A 24,543-nucleotide genomic window follows, 5' to 3' on the forward strand; every position below is an offset into this window, starting at 1 on the left:
GGCTTGCCTTAGAAGCTCACGAAAATACACCAAATCAGGAAGTACAAGATGATATGGGATGGACATCATTTGAGGGCAGGGAAGCTAGCAGCAAGATTAAATTTGAGAAGCCATTGAAAAAAATGGGGGAGGGGCGTTGGGCTAGGAAGGTATTCAGCTACTTGTACATGAAGAATGTTGATACAAAATGGAGGAAGCGAACCAGAAAATTGACTGATAAATACTTGGGAAACGGCAGGGGGCCAAACCAAAAATAATTATCGGTTAAGAAGAAGGTGAAGGAAGCTGAGACCAATATGTAGAGAATTGGCATGATTAAGAAGTCCGCACTAGAGATCTATCAAACTTTTAAGCAGGAAATTGCCAAGAAAAGGATCTATGATAGTACTCGGGGTAGTTTTCTACTGTTTGAGGTCAAGACGGGAGTATTGCGAACCAAGACATATCGGGCCAAAAAAGGGGTAGACACGGCATGCAGTGCATGCGGAGAGGAGAAGGAAACTGCCGAACACTTGATAATGTTCTGTAAAGGGCTTCTCTGAATAGTTCAGGATGATGACGAAGAGTTTTTCGAAGCACTGGGGTTTAGGGACAGGGAGGGCAAAATAGACTTTAAGCGGGTAGAATTAACTAGAAGGAGGTTATCTGATTGGTGGCTAAAGTCAAGGCACGAGTGAAAACTAAACCCTTCACTGCAAAGTAGGAATCCTCAACCTCACTATTTATGGGGGAAAAAATCTAGCTTTTGGTTCATTAAGTATTACGGCTTGCAGGCGCTAGCCACCACCCGATCTAAAGGGTACAGCCATATCCATCCATCCATTCAGCTGGAGTGATTAACATCACGTGCCCTCTACAGCTATCATGCAGAGTGTCTGTTGACACTTGTTGTTCTTCAAAACTGACGCCACGGCTTGCATGCTGCTGCCGCTCAGATCTTGTTATACGTAGCTGCTCAAAAAAAGTTCTTTCAAGTGTTTATTGCCTTCAAGTGCTCCGAACAGCTCTTCGAGTGAATCACGCATCTTAACGTAGAACGTGAGCTTGCTCAGACAGCAATTCACTTCAAGAGCTTTGGCGATTAGAAGTTGTTGCGGAAGGACTGAATTGACACTTGCTTCTTTCAAGGTAGTCGAACCACACAAGAGGCTTACCATTCAATCGACGTCCGGCATTGAGATATTGCCGTGCTCTAATGACCTGAGTTCCAGGAACTTGCAGGCTGCCAGATGTTCGACCGTTTGAAGTTTGTTCTGATCCTGTCGAAACTGGACGATTTCAACATTTTTCAGGGTGTTCCAGTTGAGCTCCAGGAGCGCATCGAGTTCGGCAGGGAAACACTGGCTGCATCGGTCCAAATCGACGTGCAGCGTCTGAAGGCCGGTGACAGCGTTCCATGTCCCGCAGATCTAGGTGAACGCTGGCTTTTGCTGGACAGTACCGGAATAACATATTGCTGTTCTTGCTGATGCGCAATGTGTGAAGGTTACGAGAAGCCCGCCTCGATGAACAACGCCGCATAGAGATAGGGAAGAGAGGCTGCGGCACGGGAGTGTTAGTACTAATGACGCATTCCAAGTGCACCTCTTGGATGCAAAGGTGTACGCCCAAGAGCGACGAGAGTACAATCGACGCCTCACGAGTGGCGGTCACCAAGTCTTCCTTCCGCGACTTTGTCTGGAAGAAAACTTCTTTTGGGTGGAAGCGCAGACACAGCGTTCCTGGTGCTGTCTGAGCCAGCTCCAAGTCAATTGCGTGGATCACCAAGTTCCATGCCGGAAAGTCCTCACACAGCCAGGATGTTTCCTCCAAGCTCACTGCCCTGCATGGTCTATCCAGGTCTATTCAGGTAAAAATTGCGCTGAAATAGAAAGGACACCACAAAGAAGGAACACTTAAACAGATCGAGCGCAAACTACCAACTGTTTTTTATTGACTGTAGAACGTCGATAAATAGGGAACCCGTACATAGCTGCGCCGACGCGTCGAGGATCAACACGTGCTACTTAACGCACTTTATCAATCAAAAAGGACACTTCTGCACCGTAGAGCGATACCGAGGCCTCACTTACACAGCTATCACCTTTCATGTTGATGAAGAAAGCTTCCAACACCTCACGAGCACACGTATCTCTGCTATGTCCCAGTATCTTAGTCTCCTGAAATAGTGGTTCACATCCACATGCTGCGCAGTGAGCAGGCAAATTTCCCATTTCACTATTGCTCGTGAGGTGTTGGAAGCTTTCTTCATCAACATGAAAGGTGATAGCTGTGTAAGTGAGGCCTCGGTATCGCTCTACGGTGCAGAAGTGTCCTTTTTGATTGATAAAGTGCGTTAAGTAGCACGTGTTGATCCTCGACGCGTCGGCGCAGCTATGTACGGGTTCCCTATTTATCGACGTTCTACAGTCAATAAAAAACAGTTGGTAGTTTGCGCTCGATCTGTTTAAGTGTTCCTTCTTTGTGGTGTCCTTTCTATTTCAGCGCAATTTTTACCTGAATAGAATGAACCAACTAGCCCCTCAAGACGTCCTGATCTATCCAGGTCGAGTAGTCCCTTCCACTGAATGACCAGTGAGAGGTCATAATCGTCGCCGTGTTACATCTTCGTCCTTCCAACAACCTTTCTCACGTAGCTGTGATGGCAAACGTTGCTCTTGATGCTCGTCAAGTCAAAATCCTTCACGATGTGGCGCACACTCACGCTGGGAGATTGCCCAAAAACCGGATAGTTTTCATGAATTTCTTCCTTAATAACATGTTAAGATCATTCTATTTGCGAGAAATAAAAAAAAGATGCAGCAGGACGAATTTGATGATTTAATTGTAAATAATCTGTAATGCTATAAAGTGGCGTATTTGATAAAGAGTGCTTACCAGCGCAAACAACTGGGCAGGAGGGGACAGGAGAAGAGGCGAGACAGAGCGCTGAACTGATTTACTGTGAATTTGGAAAAGTCAAAATTTACCGAAGAATTATTTCAACACTTAAACCTCTTAAAGCTTTTGACGAACTCCTGCAATGCGTCAACAATCTTCCCATTGCTGTGGCCAAGAAACAAAGCCCCGAAAGAAAGCACCTTTTGAGCATTTAAATCTATTCTGAGAAGGTGGCAAACAGCCGTTAAAGTGTTTTTTTCGTAAGACAGGGAATCTATTACAGTAAATGAGATAATGTTCAGTTGACTCATTTACTCCACAAGCAGGACAATGAGTGGAGGCTGCCAGACCAGCTCTGGGTATATATAAATTTAGCTGCGGAATTTGACAGCGCAGTCTAGTGAGGGGGACTTGCGTTCCTCGCGTTTGACATATCTACTATTCCAATAGTGTAACAAGTGCTTCAATTCTGGTGTGACTGTTAGTGAACGTGTCGAAAATTCCTCTAACAGCAGTTTTCTTGTTAATCTAGTGCCCATTGACAATTTTGATGCCGGTAATACCTCAATAACAGGCCCATTTAAAGAAGACTTTGCCAGCGCATCTGCCATAACATTCATATAAGTGCCCTTATGTCCTGGAATCCAGATCAATTTGATCGTATTGAGATGCAAGGTAACTAATGTTTGGAAGCACTCTGAGCATGCGAGTTCTCATTTGCATTAAGGGAGGCACATACTGATAGTGAACCCGTTAAAATTACTGCGGAACTTACTGAAGCAGTTATTTTATGAAGAGCTAGAATTACTGCAACAAATTCCGCTTCAAAGATGGGCACAAAATTTGGAAGGCGAAGTGAAAAGGACCAGTCAAGGGCAGGAGAAAAATAACAATTCCGCATTTTTCTTCACTTTGTGACGCATCAGTCGCTACGACTGCTTGTATTGACGTATGTGCCAGGTAATCTCTCAATATAGTTTCTAAAAAACTGAGCGGCATCAATTTTGAATTTCTTGAAAATATATCATCAAACTGTAATTTAATAGCATTGTTAATGGTACTGATGAAAGAAACAGCATTAATTTGAATGTCTGAATCATCTAGAAAGCGCGGTATAACCAGAATTTAAGGTATACGAAATCTCGACCAGTATTGTCGAAAAAAAAAAGTCAGGGCGGTCAACAAAAACTGTTTCTAAGCACCTTACCGGCGATTCATACAGCCTCAGAAGTGACTATGTAGCTAATAATTTAAAACGGGTAGCAAGTGAGGGAAGCTTCGCTTCCAGATACAAGATCTTAATTGCAACAAACTTAGGGAGACCTAAACATAGTCTCAAGGTTTGTCTCTCTATGACTACCAGAGGATGCATCGTGTAAGCAGGCGCCCCCACGTATAACACGTACCCAAACTCAGGAACCGGGCGAACATACATACCATACACTGAGATAAGAGTATTTCACCGCATGCCTAACCGACTATTAGTGATTTTGCTTAATATTCCCACTGCATGACCTCCCTTTGCTGCAATGTACTCAATATGTGTCTTCCAAGTCATTGATCGGTCATAAATCACCCCCAGGTATTTCACATTCACTACTTAAGGGATAAGATCCAGATGATAGGAGAACGAGTTCAAAAGGGTCTTTCAGTGTAAATGTTAAAACAGATCATTTTTTGACATTTAAATACAGATGTAAACTATCAAGCCACATTTCTACGGCAGGTAGGTATGAGTGTAATATTTGAAATAGCTTATGAATGTCCTTTGCTGCTGAAAAAAATGCAATGTCATTTGCATACACATAAGTCTGGACGTCCTGGTGCCGTGGTACAGAGCTCATCAAGATATTGAACAACACTGGGAAAAGGACAGCCCCTTGCGAGACACCTCTTGTTTGCACATATTTAGAAGACGAGATGATGCTTTTGTAACAGTAAAACATTCTATTGCATAAAAATTCTGCTATTCATGACTGTATATAGTTTGGGAAATTAAGGTTGTGCAGCTGGTTTGATTAACACTATATGCTCAACGTTGTCGTACGCTTTTGCTATATCGAGAGTGACGAGCGCAGCATATTTTCCTTCATGCTTAACTAATTTTATGCGACTTTCAAGGTCTTTATGAGCCTGCCATATGAAGCATCTGGATCTGAAGCCAATTCGGTATGGATTTGGAATTTCTCTCTCATTGATGAAATTTGTTATTTGAATGTTTAGGATTCTCTCAATTAATTTTACGAAGTTTGAGGTTAACGCAGTGGGCCTAATGTTATCCTAAACGTATCCTTTCCCCGGAACTTTCAGAATTGGTATTACCTTCGCTATTTGCCACTCCAATGGAAGCCATGTCATTCTTAAACTGTAGTTGATTATATATAATATATAGGTACTCTTGGCACTCCTTATACATCATTTTCAAACTCCGTCAGGGCCCGGAGCCGCTGGTGGCAAGTTAGCTAACACCTGCAACAATGCATACCTGAAAACGTCCGTGAAGTCATCATTCCTCATTGCATGTGAAGAAGGTGGTGATAGTTGGCAAAAAAAAACATTGCTCCAATCCCTTACCAATTATTTCTAACGAAGCTCTTGTTTCTTTGGTCAACAAAATGATAGAGTCTGTATCTATTGATTGCAATTCATTTTCTTCTTACGTAGGAATCTATATAACGCCCTTTTATTGTTGGATCCTTCTGCCTGTCGAAATTTTTGTTTTACTTGGCATTTGTATGTCTAAAAACACCTGCAACAAACTGGTAGTCTTTCCAATTTTGAGGGCACTGATTGTACAAAAGCTTTTTTATGCTGCCTTCCTTTGTCTATATTCTTTCGAGCAATCGTCGTTCCACCAAGGAGAATTCGAGCTATGATTAGCTGACGACACCGCGAATTCAGATTTCTCTCAAGAATCCTTTAATAAAGAATATAAGCTCTGAGCCTTCGGCATCATGCTATAATCTGACAGAGAAGACAGCGAAGAAAGGAATCCTTAAATTTCGAGTATTTTATATGCGTACAAGTATTAGAGATCGATGAGGCTATCTGAATTTCTATTTCGAAAATTATCGGTAAGTGGTTGCTGTTTGTTGTGCAATCAACGACTGACCAAGATGAAACATTAAGGTAGAAGCTTGTAAAAGTTAAATCCAGTGCTGAAGAAGTATGACTGCATAGGCATGTTGGGCTCCCCACGTGATATGATGGGAGTTGAAATCACCTGCTAGTAAAACATTTCCTCCACTCGTGCTTATTAAAATATCTAATGGCCGAGTGTCATGTACGCCTGAAGGAAAGTAAGCATTTACTACTGACAAAACCTGTCCAGTCATGAGAGTTAAGCCTACAACTAACATTATGTATGCTGAAGAGAGGAGCTTTAGCGTTAGTTTGGCTTTGTGCATGGCAAAGTTTGTTCGAAATCATTGTCACTATTCCGCCACCTCTCGTAGGGTGGTCTAGTCTGAACAAACAGTAATTCTTAAAAGTGAAGATTAGTATTGGGAGCAATTCGAAATTCTTGAAGTAAAATTAAATGGAGATTTAGTTTATCACACAGGAAACGTAAGACAGTAAGAGCAGCAAATCGAGAACGACAGTTTCACTGCAGAACTCTCAGGGACGCAATTTTGGTGTAAGAATTTTTGTGGAGATAACTTTCTCCCAAATACTTTCTTTGAATATTTCACTGGACGGAGTCTTTTTGGGATTAGACGGAATGGAACTTGAAACGTCATGGTTCAACGGAGACCAACTGCATTTCTGTGCCCGAGCATCAAGCTCGATATCAGTAGACACATTTAGGTCTACACTTGTTGGTCAACGATCGTCATGCACTGTGAGGAGCCCTGGATGTTATCCGCGTTATTCACCACATCATTACATACTGCAGTAGCATCACTGGCACTAGGTATTTTATTGGGCTCAAAATTACCCATAGCAGTTGGAATCAACAGCTTAGTAATTTGATTACTGAAAACTTGTGCTATGCATTACGAGATGCTAGCTACCGATTGGTCCATAACTGTAACCATAGCTCTTCCTACCACTACCTCAACTGCCTGCGCGATGTTAGTATCCTGACATGAATGACGTGCTGTAACGCCAGCATAGCCATAGGCTCTCTCCTTAACAGCTGCAATGGCTTCCTTTCCAGAGCATCTCCTTTTGTCTAGGATTTCTAGAATTTGTACTTCTTCATGGCGTATTGGGCACTCAGCGAAATAAGCTCCGTGATGTCCACCGCACAAGCAACACAAGTCATCTTGGGCTTTACAATCTTGATCTAAGTGGCGTTCACCACATCTACGACATTGATTCTCCAATTTGGAGCCACAAGAGCTATATGTTCAAACCTTCAGCAATTCTGACATTGCAATGAGCGGGACGCTAACTGATCTACTCTAAATACTAATGGCCATGTTTTAATTTCTGAAGGGCACGACGTACCTGCAAAAGTCGCAATAACTGACTTTGTGGGATGTCGTCTGTTGTCAACCAGTTGATTGCACCGATAAACTGCCACCACGCCTACCACAGACAGCTTCTCGAGCGTCTCCGCAGGGCTTAGTTGTGCGTCAACCCCACACACAATGCCTTCAGTGCATGCGAGATTTTGCGGTATATACGCACTCACCAGGATCGAAGCAAAGGAGGAACACTTAAGGAGATTTTTTACACAATGCTGATTTGGTGTTCGACATACAATGACACAGCGACCAAGCTGCCGCACGTCGGTTATGCTCTGGTAGTTTGGGGTCATGGCATGGAGATGTTCTTCTGTGGCCTTAGGGTTATTCAGCTTATTGAAATGTCCACCCAAAGGTACCAGAATGACGGCAATATTGCTTTCGCTACTGTGGAGAAACAAGTCAATAGGTAAATCATGTAGAGAGGCCATCCACAGGGAACAATCCTGACCCGGAGAATTCCTCGACATTAGTACAGCCTCAAGACTAGATGAAGAAAACAAAAATGATCCTGCATGAATTAATGAAAAACACACCGAATACTAAGCGAAAAATAAAAACTATCCGGTACTTAGCCACTCAACCAACCCCGAGAACCGCCTAACCAGATCGAACGCCGCTTGCAGGTCAATTGTAGAACGGGCAGGAACCTCGGCAACCAGCACGCCTTGGATAGAATGTAGCCTGTGCCGATTGTGCAGGCATTTCTTTTTAGGCTGAAATCTCACAAATACATACTCGTTACTTATTTTTGCCATTAGTATATTTTATATATTCTTTACTAAACCTGCTATTTTTAATATTTTTTCTATAACATTTTATATTAGTCTGTTAGCACAACTGAGGCACCCCCTACCTATTCTATTTCGTGTCATGCTGGCTTATAAATTAAGTAACATTGTTTTGCTAATTTAAACGTTATGTAAATTTCAAAAGGAAAATAATCACCACCCAAACAAAGCGGAGCGGCCGACAAGCTTGGCCTGGCGTTCTTGATGTGCGAGTCAAAGTGTGCGCTAACGTGCATCTTGCCGTACAACAATAAAGTTTTGCACCCACCCAATCACCAAATAAGCCCTTCGTACAGGTGATTAACGAGCGAAGTCGAAATTTGCAACCAGAGGCGGTTGCAGACGCCGCAGCCGAAACTGCCTGAGAAACTCACGCCGCAAGTGGTCCTTTCAGCCCCAGCAAGCGCGTTTTCTTCATTGCATTGTGCTCCGTGTATAATTTCGTTCCCTCGACTCCATGATGTTCCGTGCAGGAATTTTTTCTGCTTCATCGGGGAATTAGCATCCGTCATTCTGGACGATGAAGACAAATCTCCCAGCGCAGAAAGACGAAACGCTGAAGCAGCAACACACACGTACAGATAACAAACAATTCATAAGTGTGTTATCTTTTTGCGCTGGTAAATATATCTTTAACATGCCTTGCCCAAGCAGCAGTTCTGGCAAAATTATGGGCAAAAAAGAAAAAGGAAATGATTGTGATACTACAGGGAACTGTATTAATGGTTAAATTCACCTATAAGCGCCGATACGTAGCTCTCACAGAGCGCCATGGTCTTGAAGCCCGCTATCTGCTATAGACGTCATGCTTTCGTTGTACAGGAGCGCAGGCATTACGCGTGTATCAATTGTCGGAAGCACGTCGCGCACATTCAATTATAGTGTGTATGGAGACGCGTTTGCATATTATTTGTGAAGGGGAACTTGTCAGCATATGCAGAGGAAAATACCCAAATAGGGAATGTTCATGTCTCGAAATAGGATTCCGGCTATATGGCTGCGCGATCATTCGGTGTGAAGATGCTGTTTGCGCCTCGCTACTCGAGCCTCTCAATAGGCCCTGGACTGCTGCATCGCTTCTCAAAAGAATGACGAAAAATAAAATAACATAGCAAACTGTAGTCTACTAGCCAGAAATGATCATTATTAATGCCGTAATGGGTACCCAGCAAGTGTGCTTGCAGCAGTTACTATATAAGTGTTTAGAAAAGGCTCTGAAAGGCCGCTTTTTCAGCTTTCGCAGTGACAGTACTGCGCCTTCAGCACAGGCTTGGCTTTTTTTTTACAGCAATTTGTAGCTTTGAGTCTGGTAATGCCAAGATCATATTGGAAATGCTTTAATGCATCGTACAATTAGTACTGCCAAGATCATATTGCAAATGCTTTAATGCATCGTATAATTAATGCTAGCGTAGCGGCCTTAATTCTGAACGATTTTGCATCAGTTCGAAACTGCCGCCTAAATACCATCAGAAACTAGCGCCCCACAACGGAGCAGCGCCAGAGACTATGTGCGCTCAAGATTCAGTGACACTGAAACATGCTGTTTTCAAATAGGGGGACCCGTGGGCATTGAAGTATGAAACCATGTGTGTGTTTTTAGTGCCCCCTCAGAAAAAAGAAAAGCATTCCTGGTGTGAGAAGCCTAAAGCAGCTCGAGAGCAGCCTGACAACATAGCCAGAGGGGTGACGAACAATAGTCCTCACCCATCGGGGTATTTTGCGTGCCCCGCGATTGTTCTTGACCTCTGCGACGTCACAAGGGAATTCCCGGTCTACGTGACACCACATAAAATCATGATTGTATTTGAATACTCGGAGGAGCACCCACCCTTCCTTTAAAACCAAATTAAAATATCTTCTAGGCAACCCTTGCCACTAATAATTGGTCAGAGGTGGTCCGTGGTCCCGCTTGCACGACTATCAACCAACACAAGCCTCTCTAGTTTCCAAGTTTGGTGTCATGGGGCCTTCAAAGTATCCAATTTTAATGCAGGTTTGGGACAGGATATTAAATCACAGGCCCACTTTATTTTTTTGATGTGCAATGCTGAAAAAAAGAACCTAAATAAGAAATAACAAGACCAAAGATTTTCATGTAAAGAGGGATGACTGGCACTTATAAAACGTCATTAAAAGCTCCGATTGCCATATGGCCCACCAAACTTGACTAGTAGTCAAAATTCATCTCGAAACAGTGCATCGAAGAAAGTAACTGGATGAATGCTGCTTCGCAGCTACGAAGTTTTTCAGGAACAACTCACACTTTTAGACATGAAGATCCCACGTGTACCCCAACGCCATATAAAAGTGTGTGTTGTTTTCAATAAACTTCTTAGTTGCGGGCCAGTCCCTGTCACAGTGTATCCTTCCTCATCCTTGTGTTGCTCCGCTGTTTTCAAGACAAATTCCAACCAACTTAGCTCAAATTTTTGTTCTCTTGAACTTCGACTAGTAAAGGTTTTTGAAGATTACAAATCACTTCCCCTTCCGCCCAACAGCATGTGCTGAAATGATTACCCAAAATGTCGAGGAGTAGTTGAAGTTGGTACAGTTTTTAGTACGAAATCTCGTGGAATGTCACAGTCTTCGTTATTTCCTACTTATTCAATTTTCAGATGTTGCAAATAAAAAAACAGAATAGACAATCAAATTTTTATCCTTGGCTAATATTATTCTGCAACCACAACAAAACTGACTAACTTGTAAGAAATAGGTCACTGTAGGAAGAATCCCCTTTACAATCCGATTCCAAAAGCTACACAACGAATAAAGCAGCATTCCAAAAAAAAGCACACATTTATTGGCATGAAAATCGAACTAGAACACTGCTCGGTTGTAAACAAGTGGGCATCAGATTGCCTGCTATCCTTGGCCCAACAAATACGACATGGAACATTACAGACACATGTAGGAATATGCATTAAAAAAATGAAAACAAAATGAATACACACACAACTAACACAGTTATGAGAATCTAGTTAAATGCCCCACAAAAATGAAGTTACATTGTGGCCACACAGACTTGCACATCAGTTTTGAAAATGCAGTATTAAAATTCATTTTGTAAAACATGACAATGAATAAAAAGCATTATAAAAATAAAATCACTCACTTGTGCAAAAATACTGTTAGCATGTTCTACTACCTTATGAACCAGTTCATATATCACAGCTTGATACACCCAAGCCATGAGATATTGAACCCAGATATAACAAAATATGGGTTATAACAAAGTAAATGAAAAGCAGTCTTGCAATAGACTAGTGCTAAGAATAAAACTTTTAAAAATTTACGTTATAGTGAACTTATTTTTACAGAAGATGCAAGTTTGTTAAAAGGAGGTTTGACTGTATTTATTGTGTGTACTCTTTTGGCACAACAAAAGTGACATGTGAATTACAGCAGCATGCAATAAGTGAACTTGAACAAGAAATGAATATGAAATGAACTCATTTATAATAGATATAGCCATGACAATGAAGCTATAGAAAACAAATACAAAATGAGGCTGCATTGTCACTTCGACGATGTTCATATCCAGTAACTCGATCACGGAGTGGTTCCCGAGCGCTGATGGAATAGCAGGGAGGAGATGGCTTTTCGCAAATCGCATTTGTTGGCGTCAAATTGCGATAATGTGTAGTCTGCAAAGAATAAAAACCCATCAAATCACCAAGAAAATTAGTAAGCCACAATGGCGTTATACCAGAACGTCACCTTTAACTCTTCACAAGCTGTAATATCATACAGCTGCACAACAAAGTGATTGCTCAACCACTCTACACATTTTGAGTTGAAACAATATAAAGTTGTTCTAGACTCGCAACGTGCATATCTCCACGAATAGAACAACATATTCAGCGCTAGCAAACAAGGATGTAACGGAGATACCACAATGCGCTAACATGTGTGCGAAAACAGTAATAGAGAAACGTGTGCGAGTGCATCATCAATGGACCTCTCAGACAGGGAGACGGCCTTTCTGGTCAGCTAGTGAGTAGACCGACGGCAACACTATGAATGAATAAATAGTTTGTTGTTTCCCAAAAATGAAATTGCCGAAGTTAGTTCATTGTGGTGTCGTCTCCCTTACGACTTTGTTTGGTAGCGCTGAATATGCTTGCGAGTTTCGTTTACTAACATGCCCAAAAATGGAAATGCTTTTGAAATCATTATAATAAATAATTCAGGGGGCTTACACACCAAAACTGCAATATTATCATGAAACTATAGAACATTGTTCAATGGGAAAGGTTGCAGGAGCCAATTAACGTCTCCGTTAAGGGTACGACAATAAAAATGTCGACCTTTGAAATGCCATTCAAGAAATGTTACAGTGCCTGTTTTGTGACATGCAAATTTTTTTAAAATCTTGTTCTAGTAGTCCATATACTGTTAGCACAATTGAACCAGGCTGCTTTTGAACGACTCGTGATGTAGTCGCACACTAAAGCCGTCTTTAGCAGGTACTAGGCCAGCACCTTCCATTACCTGGGAGCACTGTCTCTCCACCGGAAACACATACAATAATACTTTCTATTATGCTAGTTTTGGTGTACCTTTCTGGCCACTGCAGCTTGCATTGTAACATAAAGTTTTGCACTGATGGATTACTTAAAATGAAGTGCTTGAAACTCTGAAAGTGCTGTGCTGTCTCGTGATGCTGCATGCCATCCGGAAGCCTGTGCGGGAGTATAGCAGGCGCGTGTGCGTGTGTATACTCAAACCTCGCTATGTATAACGAAACCAGATATAATTAAGTAAATTAAATGTAGTCCTGCAACAGATATAGCATTAGAAAAAAATGGGTAAATCTCACGTACAATGGGAACGATGATATGCGAAGCACGAATGAGGAAGGCTCAATTGTCAAATTCAAATCTGCTCAACGTTACGAGGCAGACGTAAATTATGCCGTACATGACTTCCATGTCATGATTATCATGTTTACGCCAGTAATTTGTGCTCGTCGTCCATTCACGTCACGTAATACCAAATTTGTTATATGTAAAGCTAGCGAAACGGCCGCGAGCACATCATGAATGTGGTATGTAGTCATGTTCTTACATGACATGCATATCATGATTATCACGTTTGTACCAGTCATATACCTTCGTCATCCACTCACGTCATGCTACGCCAAATTTGGTATATGTGACGCTACGAAATGGGTGCGAGAGCACTATTGGCGTTGCATGTACTCATGATTTACATGACACGTATGTCATGATTATCATGTTTGGACGTGTCATTTACCTTGGTCGTTCGTTCGAGTCACATAAGACCAAATTTGGTATAGATGAAGCTAGCAAAATGACCACGAGCACATCATGAGCATGGCAGGTAGTCATGTTCTTACATGACATGCATGTCATGATTTCAACTTGAGGGCCTGTCACTTATGTTTGCCATGCAGTCCATGTCATACGACACCAGTTTTGCTACATGTCATGTAAACGAAACCACCGCAGGAGCACCAAGACCATGACATTTAAATCGTGAAATTCATGACATGCATGCAATAAATTTTATGTTATGATTAGTCACTTATGCTCGTCATACAGTCATGTTGTGCCATACAAATTTTGGTATAGATCCTATAATGCAAATGGCCAGGATAACTAGAAGTCGTAAGCGGATAGATAGATAGATATGGTCAAATTTGCTGAAGTTTGCTAAAAATGCTTTGCATTTAATAAACCTTTATAACAAGTTTTTGGATATAACAAACTTATTTTCGCGTAAGGTGCAACTTTGCTACAATGAGGTACGAGTTTACATGTGCAGGCAGCTTATGATGAGCATGTTTATGCAGCAATTGTGACGTGCCACCAAAGTGTGTCATTAGGAACCCATGTATACCATGAAAATCTGTGTGCCCAGCCCTCACTTGTATGCTCCAAAGAGCACCAATGATCATCCTTTCCATGGAATCATGCAGCAGTTTCCTAACGACTCATTTGGCTTCAAGGCACAGGGAAAGTCCACGAAAAACAGTATTGATAGTAATATGTAGCCATTCGTACTTATAGTCTCTTTATTTGAATAATTGAAACTATTTTTTAATTCTCCCATTTCCTTTACATGGCATGCAGCATTGATTGATTGATATGTGGGGTTTAACGTCCCAAAACCACTATATGATTATGAGAGACGCCGTAGTGGAGGGCTCCGGAAATTTAGACCACCTGGGGTTCTTTAACGTGCACCCAAATCTGAGCACATGGGCCTACAACATTTCCGCCTCCATCGGAAATGCAGCCGCCGCAGCCGGGATTCGAACCCGCGCCCTGCGGGTCAGCAGCCGAGTACCTTAGCCACTAGACCACCGCGGCGGGGCCATGGCATGCAGCATCCTGACAAGATTAACAAAACAACACTGCTGAGAAGCATACTTTGAAGATTATCATTGTGACTAGCTTACATTGTGGTTGGTTTTGTCATACTCCACAGAAAATGAAACAAGTCTACAAGTACACAAAAAGTCCAGCATAGCAGCACCAAAGGAGAGTGGAGCTCCGCAGTTCTGCACTGCAGAACTCCAAGCTCTCACGTTAAGTGTGGGGTGTCCAAAGAGTGCATAAAATGGCATTGAGGCTTGGCCTTTCGGTGCTAATGTCAAGGCGGCCCACAGTTTCATCACCTTCCTGAAACGGGGGCACGGGAGCCCCTCAGGACTACCAAACTTGCCTGTTTGTCACAGACTAGCAAGGAACTTGTCCCACTGTTGCAGAAGAGCCTTATTTCAAGTGTAGGAGGCATCACCTTCTTGTAGAAAATGCACACACAACTACCCCACTGTAATACAAGTTCCTTAAGGACAGAGACGGCACCAGAATTTGTTTACTGGGTCAGCACCCATGACAAGCGAGTTCTTCCAGGGGTGCAGCAAGCAGCATTGCTAACTGTGGGGTAATTGCCCTACTCGTAGGGTATTTTTTGAATTTTTTGGCCAGTATAGGGTAATATTAGGGCAGTAACATTGGGTTATTTTGGCATTTCGCTCATCATTGATCAGGGAATATTGCAGGTCTACACGACATATCAAAAGGTAACATTCCTGGAGAAATTTGAATCGGAACTGTCTTAATTCCAATGTCCCCAGCACAAAGGATAATACATCAGACATTGCTGTGCTAGGTTTATTGTTTCTTTTCTAGGAATTTTTTTTTCCTTTTTGTCATTTTCCACCTGTTTGTTGTGTGGTGAGGCTTTTAAATTTTGCTACCCTGGTCAGCTTCAGTGACTAAAGGGGCAGTGCCATAATATTTATGGCTTGCACGTACTTTGCTGCAAGCATTTCTTATAGTAGCTGCAACCAGCATGATGCACGCACCAAGATTCATTTATTCTCACAGCTAAATAATTTGATGTCGCCTCGTTTATGAGAGCAAATTTCGGTTTGGGTTTCCGGGCACTGGGTTGGTCACTGACGTGATAGTGTAAGTGGCTTGGTCACGCGAAAACACAAGGCTGCGATGCACGTCTCACTGATTACCGTCTGCTCTCGCACACACGTGGCCCCGCCGCGGTGGTCTAGTGGCTAAGGTACTCGGCTGCTGACCCGCAGGTCGCGGGTTCGATTCCCGGCTGCGGCGGCTGCATTTCCGATGGAGGCGGAAATGTTGTAGGCCCGTGTGCTCAGATTTGGGTGCACGTTAAAGAACCCCAGGTGGTCGAAATTTCCGGAGCCCTCCACTACGGCGTCTCTCATAATCATATGGTGGTTTTGGGACGTTAAACCCCACAAATCAAATCAAATCAATCGCACACACGTGTGGCACAAGCACTTACTTACCCATGTAAGTGAGTGCCAAGCAATGTGCAGTTATACTAAGTGTTTATAGGTCGTAAAAGGTGTCTTGCGTTGATTCGTGAATTTTGTTTTGCATTCATTATTACTGCTTTTTGGTATCGGATCCAACCCGAAGTCGGCAAAGACGAGGTCTGTGCACGTTCCCTTGTTGGTGGTTGGTCGTTTCGAGTCGTGCGAAATGAATCATAGAACATTTCGAGACATCATACACTGCACAAGCCAGTGGTTGTGCGCAATCATCATCAGCGTCATCGTCATGGCTTATAGTGGGTACCTTGCATGTGCTGTGTCGTGAAGGCAGAAAGAGAATCTGTGGTCTGGAATGTGCTTGTTCTTGGTCATCAGAGTCACCGTTAGCGGCGGCTACGGTGCACAACGTTGATGCCGATACCAACAGACAAGCCTCTACCAAAAGGAGCTTTGCCCCTCCTATAGAGTTGTGTAGGGTAAGGTAGGGTAACTTTTATCTTGGCGTAGGGTACTTTCCAAAAATTGGTTGGCAACACTGGCAGGAAGGTGGGTAACTCATGCATTCTGTACCCTCTGGACGGGATCTAGCCTCCTGTGCCAACCCTTTTTATGTAGGCTCTCTACCACCTATCACTATGCATGCACAGCTGCTTTCTTTTTTTTGTGCCTCAGATGAGCATTTCAAAAAGATGAGCTGAAGCAGCGGACGTCAGGCAGTGAAGGAGGCTAGTGGAGAGAACCTTCCCTTTGATGGTGCTGTTTACATGTGCAACGCAGTTTCGCCAACCCATTTTTGGAAAATTTCCTACGACACAGTAAAGATTACCCATGCAAAGATCAGACAATTTTTTATATTGCCCTACATTTAACTTCAAGTCTAAAAACAGAGCAGTCTAATAATAAGGTACAGACTATACTTGTGCAAATGTGTGGTAGCCCTGAAGTCAGTATTGACTTCATCAATTGGAAAATTACTTTCTAGAGGATACTACCATAGAACGTCAAGCAAGCGCCCCCCTACAGTGAAGGATAATCCAAACAGGTTTGGGAGAGGTCACTTTCTCAATCGCGGACCAGTCATTGGCGCTTATTTGGCGCTCATTTCAGATCTGGGGGTGCTTGCACGGCGCTTTAAGTGGTTTTCACATGAGGGAGAAATTCCCGGCGGAAAGGCGAGGATGGTGCATCACGTGATGACAGCGTTACAGGTTAGTGTGCCGACGCGACCTCTTCGCGGGAGGCGGGAATTATTTCTCCGACCAGTGAAACAATCCCCGTGCTGTGGGGAATAGATTGGAATTTCGGGTGGGTGTCTTGCCACGTTGTAGCCCTCTCTCCAGCAGAACGCAGCGGCGGCAGCCTTTTCAAATTGCGTTCCGGACTTGCGGGCACAGTGATGGCGAAAATGAACAATGAAGCAACATTTTTTTTCTTTTCACTCGTGGAAGAATATCCTTGCTTGTGGGACATCCCTTCGATTGACTAGAGTAAAACTAACTGAAAGAATGGTGTGTGGGAGATAACCAAGCAGATTATGGAGCACTACCCTCTTTATGGAGTGATATTTAGTTTTGTTTTAAAGTGGTTATTCTGATATGAATTGTGACATCACCTGCTCTTGTTGTTATTGTTTTTGCTACTGCTGCTACAATTCTGCTTAATCAGCCTGATGGAGATGTCTTACTTTTTAAAGAGTTTGTTTTAATGGGCCTCTTTATTTAAGATTAGACGCTTAAAATATAGACAGTCATGGAATCCAAGGGGTTGTTTTTTATATTTAGAAACATGACGTACCTCACATTTTACTTTATCGGCTGCATAGGCTGAATTCGCGAAGTGAAGACAAAAGTGGCCTTCTATTACCTTGTGTTTCGAAATTATAATGAAATGCATGAACAGATATGTGTCAAATATCAATAGGCTAGATCACTTCAACCCTCGGTTGTTCTCATGAGAGAAACTTTATGATAGAATAATTGCTTAATTCACAGAAAGCCAACCTACATTGAAAGATACTTTATTGAAATTTCTATCTTTCTTTCTTTGTCTTTGACAAGTCAGAGAGGCTGCGAGCAATTTCACAGCTGAAAAAAAAAAAGACCGTTGTCAACGACGCTGCCAGGAAAGTCACTTTGGGCGGTCTTTACAAAAAATGAAACTTGTGGTGGCGAGTCAAGCCAAGGCCAATGCCGCGTCTGCATTGCATGAAAAAAAACGTGTAAACAAGAAAGTTCAAAAGAAGGAAATGGCAGGGGGGGGGGGTGAAAAGGGGGCACAAACCACACCAGCACTTTCCTTACTTAAGGTACACCAGCGCTTTTCTCCTCCTCCAGTCGAAACACAACGCGACTTTGACCCCCCCCCCCCCCCCTCCAAGACGAAAGCTTTCGGACATCTATGGCTGGGGGTAAACCGATTCTTCAGTGTTCCCGCTCCATTGCATGGCGGACGCTCTGGCCACACTGATCTCCCCCACCATTCGTTTCGTCTATGTGAGTGAGGGACATTAGGAGGTACTTCTCCTCGCCTGTTGACGTCACTAGGCTCCGCCTTCATCCCTGGTATATTTCTCCCTCGTGTGAATACCTTTTTACAGTAGTGGACATAGCAGACTGCAAGAGAAAGTGTTCTGGCAGAGTACGTTTTAACTGAATGGGAAAATATCTACTCAGGTATATCTTGCGACCCTAGCCTAAGTGGAAGCCTTGGGTTTTAGGCACAACATTGGAACAGTAGAAGGTCAACGAGAGAAATAAGTAAAAGACAACCGGAGGATTAGTCTCAGAAAAGTAAGCAGAAAGATTAGTTGTGGAAAGTTGGGCTGCGAATTAACAAGTATTTTTATACAGGAAGAAAAGCTTAACCGAGCTTGACAATGTAATGATGGTAATAATAATATTATTAACAATGACAATAATAATAATAATGACAGTAATAATAACAATAATAACAATAATAAAAATTTTAGCTTGGTGCAAGACAGGTCCCAATCTCGCTGTAAAGGGGTCACACTTACCATCCATTAATCCACTATTATAAAAAAAACTAGCATTTAAACGAGCACTGACACGAAATTTCGAAAGCAAGATAGATTTATGTGGAGACATACACAAAACTTACAAGATATCAAAGATAAATATAGTCTAGAACATAAATAAAAACAATCTTGAAGAGCGCACCACGTGACTGAGCGAGATGCGGAGCCCCTCGTGACATTGACGTCGACACAGCGCCACCATACACAAACCGAGCGATTTCCTCCTCTGTGCCTGCAGCTTCGTGTGTGCTGGTTGGAAGTCGCGGTTTCGCACGGTCACTTGGCCAGCTGCGTTTAACTGCCTAGCTCCGTGCTCTTTGAAACCGAAACTGAGACTGAGCGCTCTAAAAACATCTCTGAATAAATACCCATCGCGCACTCGCGCAGACGAGGTTTCCAGCCGTGATAAGTGGGTCATAAGCAACATTGCAACGAAAAAGAGACAAGGCGCCGAATCTTTGAGCCACTGCTCTTTTAACTATTCACCTCAGGTGACTTTAATGCAAAAGCCATCCTAATAATTACTTGTCCTAGGGCAAGTTGGTGATTACATAACATTGTGATCTAAGCACTACACGAGAAGTACACATGTCAGAGACAAAGGACAGGCCCTCACATGAGTCTCTCCCATATGTACGTCTCTTGTAGTGCTAAAATTACCATGTTATAAAAGCCAACTTCTTTTTCCTCCTAAGTTGAATGTATCGATCATCCGCCATTCAAGGATTTTTTTTTTTTTTGCTCCTAGTGTCATTTTGCACTGGCTCCTCGATCCGAGGCATTTCAAACAATCTCCACCTCATGTGCCTGCTATATCGGCCCCTAGCGACGCCATCGTTTAACGCAACGTTAAGCGCTGTCATAGAGGCAACATTCTGACGGCACACATTCTAGCAATCTGTGACGTCATGACGTGATGTCGTTATGTGACGATTATTTTACCCACACTCGGTCGGTCTTGCAGAGTTCTTGTCTTGAATAAATAACCAGAGTTCTTATCTTGAATAAATAAACCCGTGTTTCTTGACGACCTGCCTCGAGTGCCATCTCTGCACCGTGCCGGAGAGTCGATGAACCCGGCCGCAGCATCCTTGTGCGTGACAGCACCGAAGTACGTCGCGTCCCTTTGCAGTTGCTTCATAAGATAAACCTCCTCAGTGGGAAAAAACAACAATCTTTACCCAACATCTTCTAAAAGAACTATACTATGGCTCGCGCGTTGAGTTACACCTCAACGCCACCCCCTCCAGTGCATTAGTATAATGCACCTTCCAAACGGGTTACCTTGTTTACATGGATACATTGTGCTAGAAATTGATGCAATGTGCGAGATGTCGCATTCTTTGTTAATTGCATGTTTTGACACGAAATGATTCAACAATCTTTGGTACTTGTAATTCATAATTCTGGCAACCCCTCATGAAATAGTGATAGCCTACAGTGCCCTAAAATTTCAAAATTTTCTCAAGTTTGTGCCAGAGCGAATTTGACTACGATAACATTCATTTGACTATTCAAACTGTTTGAAGATTCACACAGGCTCCATAAAATGCTACATTTTCTCCGATGAGGTGTGTTTTTCGTGTTTCCATGTGTGGTCCCCAAAAAACTCAATGAACTCTAGTCGACGTAAACTCACCAATAATGGTTTTCAGCCGAACCGGATCCAAGATTTCTTTGTTTCTGTTCCCACCCTTTCTTTTTAGGCATTTGCCCTCAAGGCCCGCAGGTGTGAACACAGTCAGGCACAGGCTGCGAACAAACTTGGTTGCATTGAGGTTAGGCGTCTGCCAGAGTTTTTCCAGCTCCTCCTTCGTCAATGTCACACCTTCACCAATTGACACCTGAAGGGGACAAAGAAATGAAAAAAAATCAATCCACAACGTGAACACCGACAAACACTCGGTAAGAACGAGAAGTTCAGATTGGCTAATCAAATGCGGAGTTTTGCCACGTTTGAGTGTATAACTTTTGTTGCATTAGAGGAGTGTTGCCCAATACTTATGCCACGAAAGTGGTGCGGCATATGTGTTGGGCAACACTCCTCTAATGCAACAAAAGTTATACACTCAAACGTCCCTATAAAAGTCGTACCTGCGTGAAAATATTGCGTTCTATCCTGAAATTCGTAATAAACGATCATTATTGCGTTATATCCTGAAATTTGTGATAAACGATCATTTGTAACACTATTGCTGATAAAGCTAAAAATCAATTCGTTGTAACCAGTAATTCAATAAAACTGAACTAATTATATCCGGGTTTTAGTGTACTACATCAGTCAAACTGGTAAGTGCACAAAGATTACCAGAGCACAAAATGAGATGTGAAAACGATGATCGATTATCGAACGTGGTAACTCATTGCATACAGCATCAACGCAAGCCACTGTTTAACAAGATGAAAGTGTTAGATACGCCCAGTAACGCGAACTAGAAACTTATCCCGAAGAAGTGGCATATTAACAAATTTTGAGAGACGTCTTTAAGATTAGGTGATAAAGAAGTTGAATTCCTGTAAGTCATGCATACACGGTAAACAGATTGAGGTACTTCTTGTCTTTGCTTCGTTTGCTCACGATTAGTTTTTTTGTGCATATGCTGTATGCACTAAACCTCAGTTGAGAGTCAGCGCTGTCCCTGTCTGCTTCTTCAAGTTTTTCGTCCTGTATTCTGTGCTGTGCGATTCTATATGTTAGGAACCACTATATATTTAGGCACTATTGTGGGGTCTTTAGATTAATTTTGATCATGCGGTGTTTTGTAACAAAAACCTGAATTTAAGTGCATAGGCCTGTTTAGATTCCAGTGTCATCAAAATGCAGTCACTGTGGCTGAGAATGAATCAAAGCGTCTTGACTTTTTTCTACCTGCTAGTGAATCAACCAGAGTGTTTTGACTTTTTTCTAGCAGCTAGTGTATGAGGAGGTGGGCGGAAAGGTAAGACACGTGGATGCAATAAAGTGCAAATTCAAGTGACACGTACAAATAGTGTAAATAGAAATGGAAACGACGACCTGCCACAGACAATTGAACGAATGCCCCCTGCATTACAAATCCCAGCCATAACTGTTGGCATCATCTGACTCTTTTCAACTGCCTCTGAGTATGAACACATGCACTATTTTTTTTATGAATGTTTACCGAATACCTATGCTTTACGCCATTGAAAGCTCCAAAAGGCGACAAAAAATTCGTGGCCGATTTTGGTGAAACTTGGCGACTTCACAAATGACACCCACACAATACAATCGTGGCTGGTACAAATGTAAATGCAATACAACTTTGTAATATATCCCAACTGAAATGCATTTGCCTGCTAGAGATGAGAGAATATCCAGAATATTGAATATAAATTGGATATTTTCCTTATTCAAAGGGTATTCGATTAGAAAAATGCATATTTGAATTTCCAATCGGTCATAGCCAAATGTGATTAAAAAGGCAAATATTTAATCAGACAAATTCAAATATTTGAGCAAGTAATGTATGACAAGTTTGGGCGAGTATTCGAGCACTTCAAATATTCCAATGAATACTGCAGTATTTGTATATGCCTTGACGAGAACTTGAAAGATCGCTAGTGGTGCAAGGCTAGAACCATTAGCTGAGCTAAAGTTCGCCGAAGCCAAGTTTAGTTAGTAATGCCAAGCTTTTGCTAAAGATGCTAAGTTTTTGCTAATAGCACCATATATAGCTAGACTTGGCTACTCTTCTGTTTCAGTCAGTTCCCCACATTATGCACTAGACACGTCACTGATTATGGGATGTTATGTCGTTTCAATCGAATGACTAGGTTTATGTGATATTACATGACTTGAGTCACCTGGCTATCTGTTCGATGATTCGTAGTCATGTGAGTATTGTACCGTGATGATAGATGACACGACTGGCAGAATAACTGAAATATTGGCTGAATTAAAAACAAGGAATTCGCAGTAAGACGGCCACCCCCGTCTTATACACCAGTCATCAGCTGAAAAACTTCAGAAGTCTGGCCGCTATGGACAACTGAAGTAACCCACCTCCATTTCCAACGTAGTTATCTGTGTCACTTTGTTTACCCACGGCTTTGTGCTATGGACGGCCTCATTTTGCATTTTGTACTTGTCTAGAGAATCTATCTGGGCTCTGAACTACATTTTGTCTCACTCTCGACCAGTCACTGACAACAGTTCACTGTAGCGTTCAAGAAAAGAGCAATCGAGTCTATGAAGGCACGTGAAAATCTGGTAGTTAGCACACTGCAATACTGAAGTGTGTGAGGATACGTTATGATGCTTACGCAGGCAAATGCCAGAGCTGCGAGTAGCAAACTATGACCGAAATTTTGTCCCTGCGAAGGTCGTTCTTGCTGCTCTATCTCGCTGTACTCTTTCTTCTGTTGGTTCCAACAATGCTGGCAGCTCTGGTTTCAGTGACATGCACGGCTATAATCACCTCGCTGGGCAGGTGAAGTGCACCACAGAAGCAGTCACTAGTGGCGGGCACTAAAGGATAACATCATGGCTTGCAGAAACCAGAAGGAAATGTTTTTGTGCCAGTCCACAGAGTATCTAGGGCTGAAGATGAAGCTTGCAAAGACTGCGTTCATGAAATGATTGCTACTAGTTACCTTGAGTGATTCTAAATTAGAACTGTCCAAATGATTGTGGCATTTTGCAAAGATGATGGTGAAGCCCATATTTTGGCTTTCTGCAACATTAAACTTGATGTATCCGTGACGTCACACCAGCCGAAGTCACCGTTATCACCACTGCTTCTTCTCCTTCCCTTCCCATAACCCCTCTCGCACAATGCTACATCAACCCGCGCCATAGCAATAAACGTTTATCTTGGCCCAGCCACGGTCCCGGCGTGTTTGTTTCAGAGGCCACGAAGATGGAATGAAAGAGGTGCATCAACTTTGTCCGTCATGACCGCCACACCCACGGGAGAATATGCCAGCCTGCCGCAGTTCGACGAGACGAGCGACAAGTAGCCTGCGTACCAGGTTCGGCTAGAAGCCTTCTTTGAGGGAAATGGCATCATAGATGATTGATTGATTTGCGGGGATTAACGTCCCACAACCACCATTTGATTATGAGAGACGCCGTAGTGGAGGGCTCCGGAAATTTTGACCACCTGGGGCTCTTTAACGTGCACCCAAATCTGAGTACACGGGCCTACAACATTTCCGCCTCCATCGGAAATGCAGCCGCCGCAGCCGGGAATTGAACCCGCGACCTGCGGGTCAGCAGCCGAGTACCTTAGCCACAAGACAAATGGCATCACGGAAGACAACAAGAAGCGGGCCCTGCTGATTACGGCACTGTTTACCCACACCGTCGAGGTACTGAGCAGACGTTGTGCTCTAGATAAGGTGAATGAGTTTTCGTACCCACTAGTGATAGTCTTGCTTAAGCAGCACTTCTTGCCGCAACGGAACGAGATAGCACAGTCCCACAAGTTCTTCACCCGCAATCAGCTGCCCGGCAAACCGGTCACAGATTTTATCGTGGCGATTCGACAGATAGTGGACAGCTTCAATTTTGGGGCTTCGTTAGACAGAATGCTACGAGATCGCATCGTGTGT

At 42.9% G+C, this 24,543-nt stretch overlaps 1 protein-coding gene across 2 annotated transcripts in view; it reads right to left on the reverse strand.

Moving 5' to 3' along the window:
- Positions 1–10,923: 10,923 nt before the first annotated feature.
- The window catches only part of LOC142769191 (uncharacterized), a 91,771-nt gene continuing 78,151 nt past the window's right edge, over positions 10,924–24,543 (reverse strand). The window contains exons 6-7 of one of the 2 annotated variants that reach the window (XM_075872195.1): positions 20,609–20,813; positions 10,924–11,790 (exon numbers count right to left, since the gene is read on the reverse strand). In XM_075872195.1, the coding sequence (XP_075728310.1) occupies positions 11,696–11,790; positions 20,609–20,813 (300 nt within the window). In that variant the 3' untranslated portion in view covers positions 10,924–11,695. Of the gene's footprint in view, positions 11,791–17,933; positions 18,128–20,608; positions 20,814–24,543 lie in introns of those variants that run through there. The other variant, XM_075872196.1, reaches the window with a different exon arrangement.

Source organism: Rhipicephalus microplus, chromosome 8 (genome assembly GCF_043290135.1).
Source record: "Rhipicephalus microplus isolate Deutch F79 chromosome 8, USDA_Rmic, whole genome shotgun sequence".
NCBI lineage: Eukaryota > Metazoa > Arthropoda > Arachnida > Ixodida > Ixodidae > Rhipicephalus > Rhipicephalus microplus.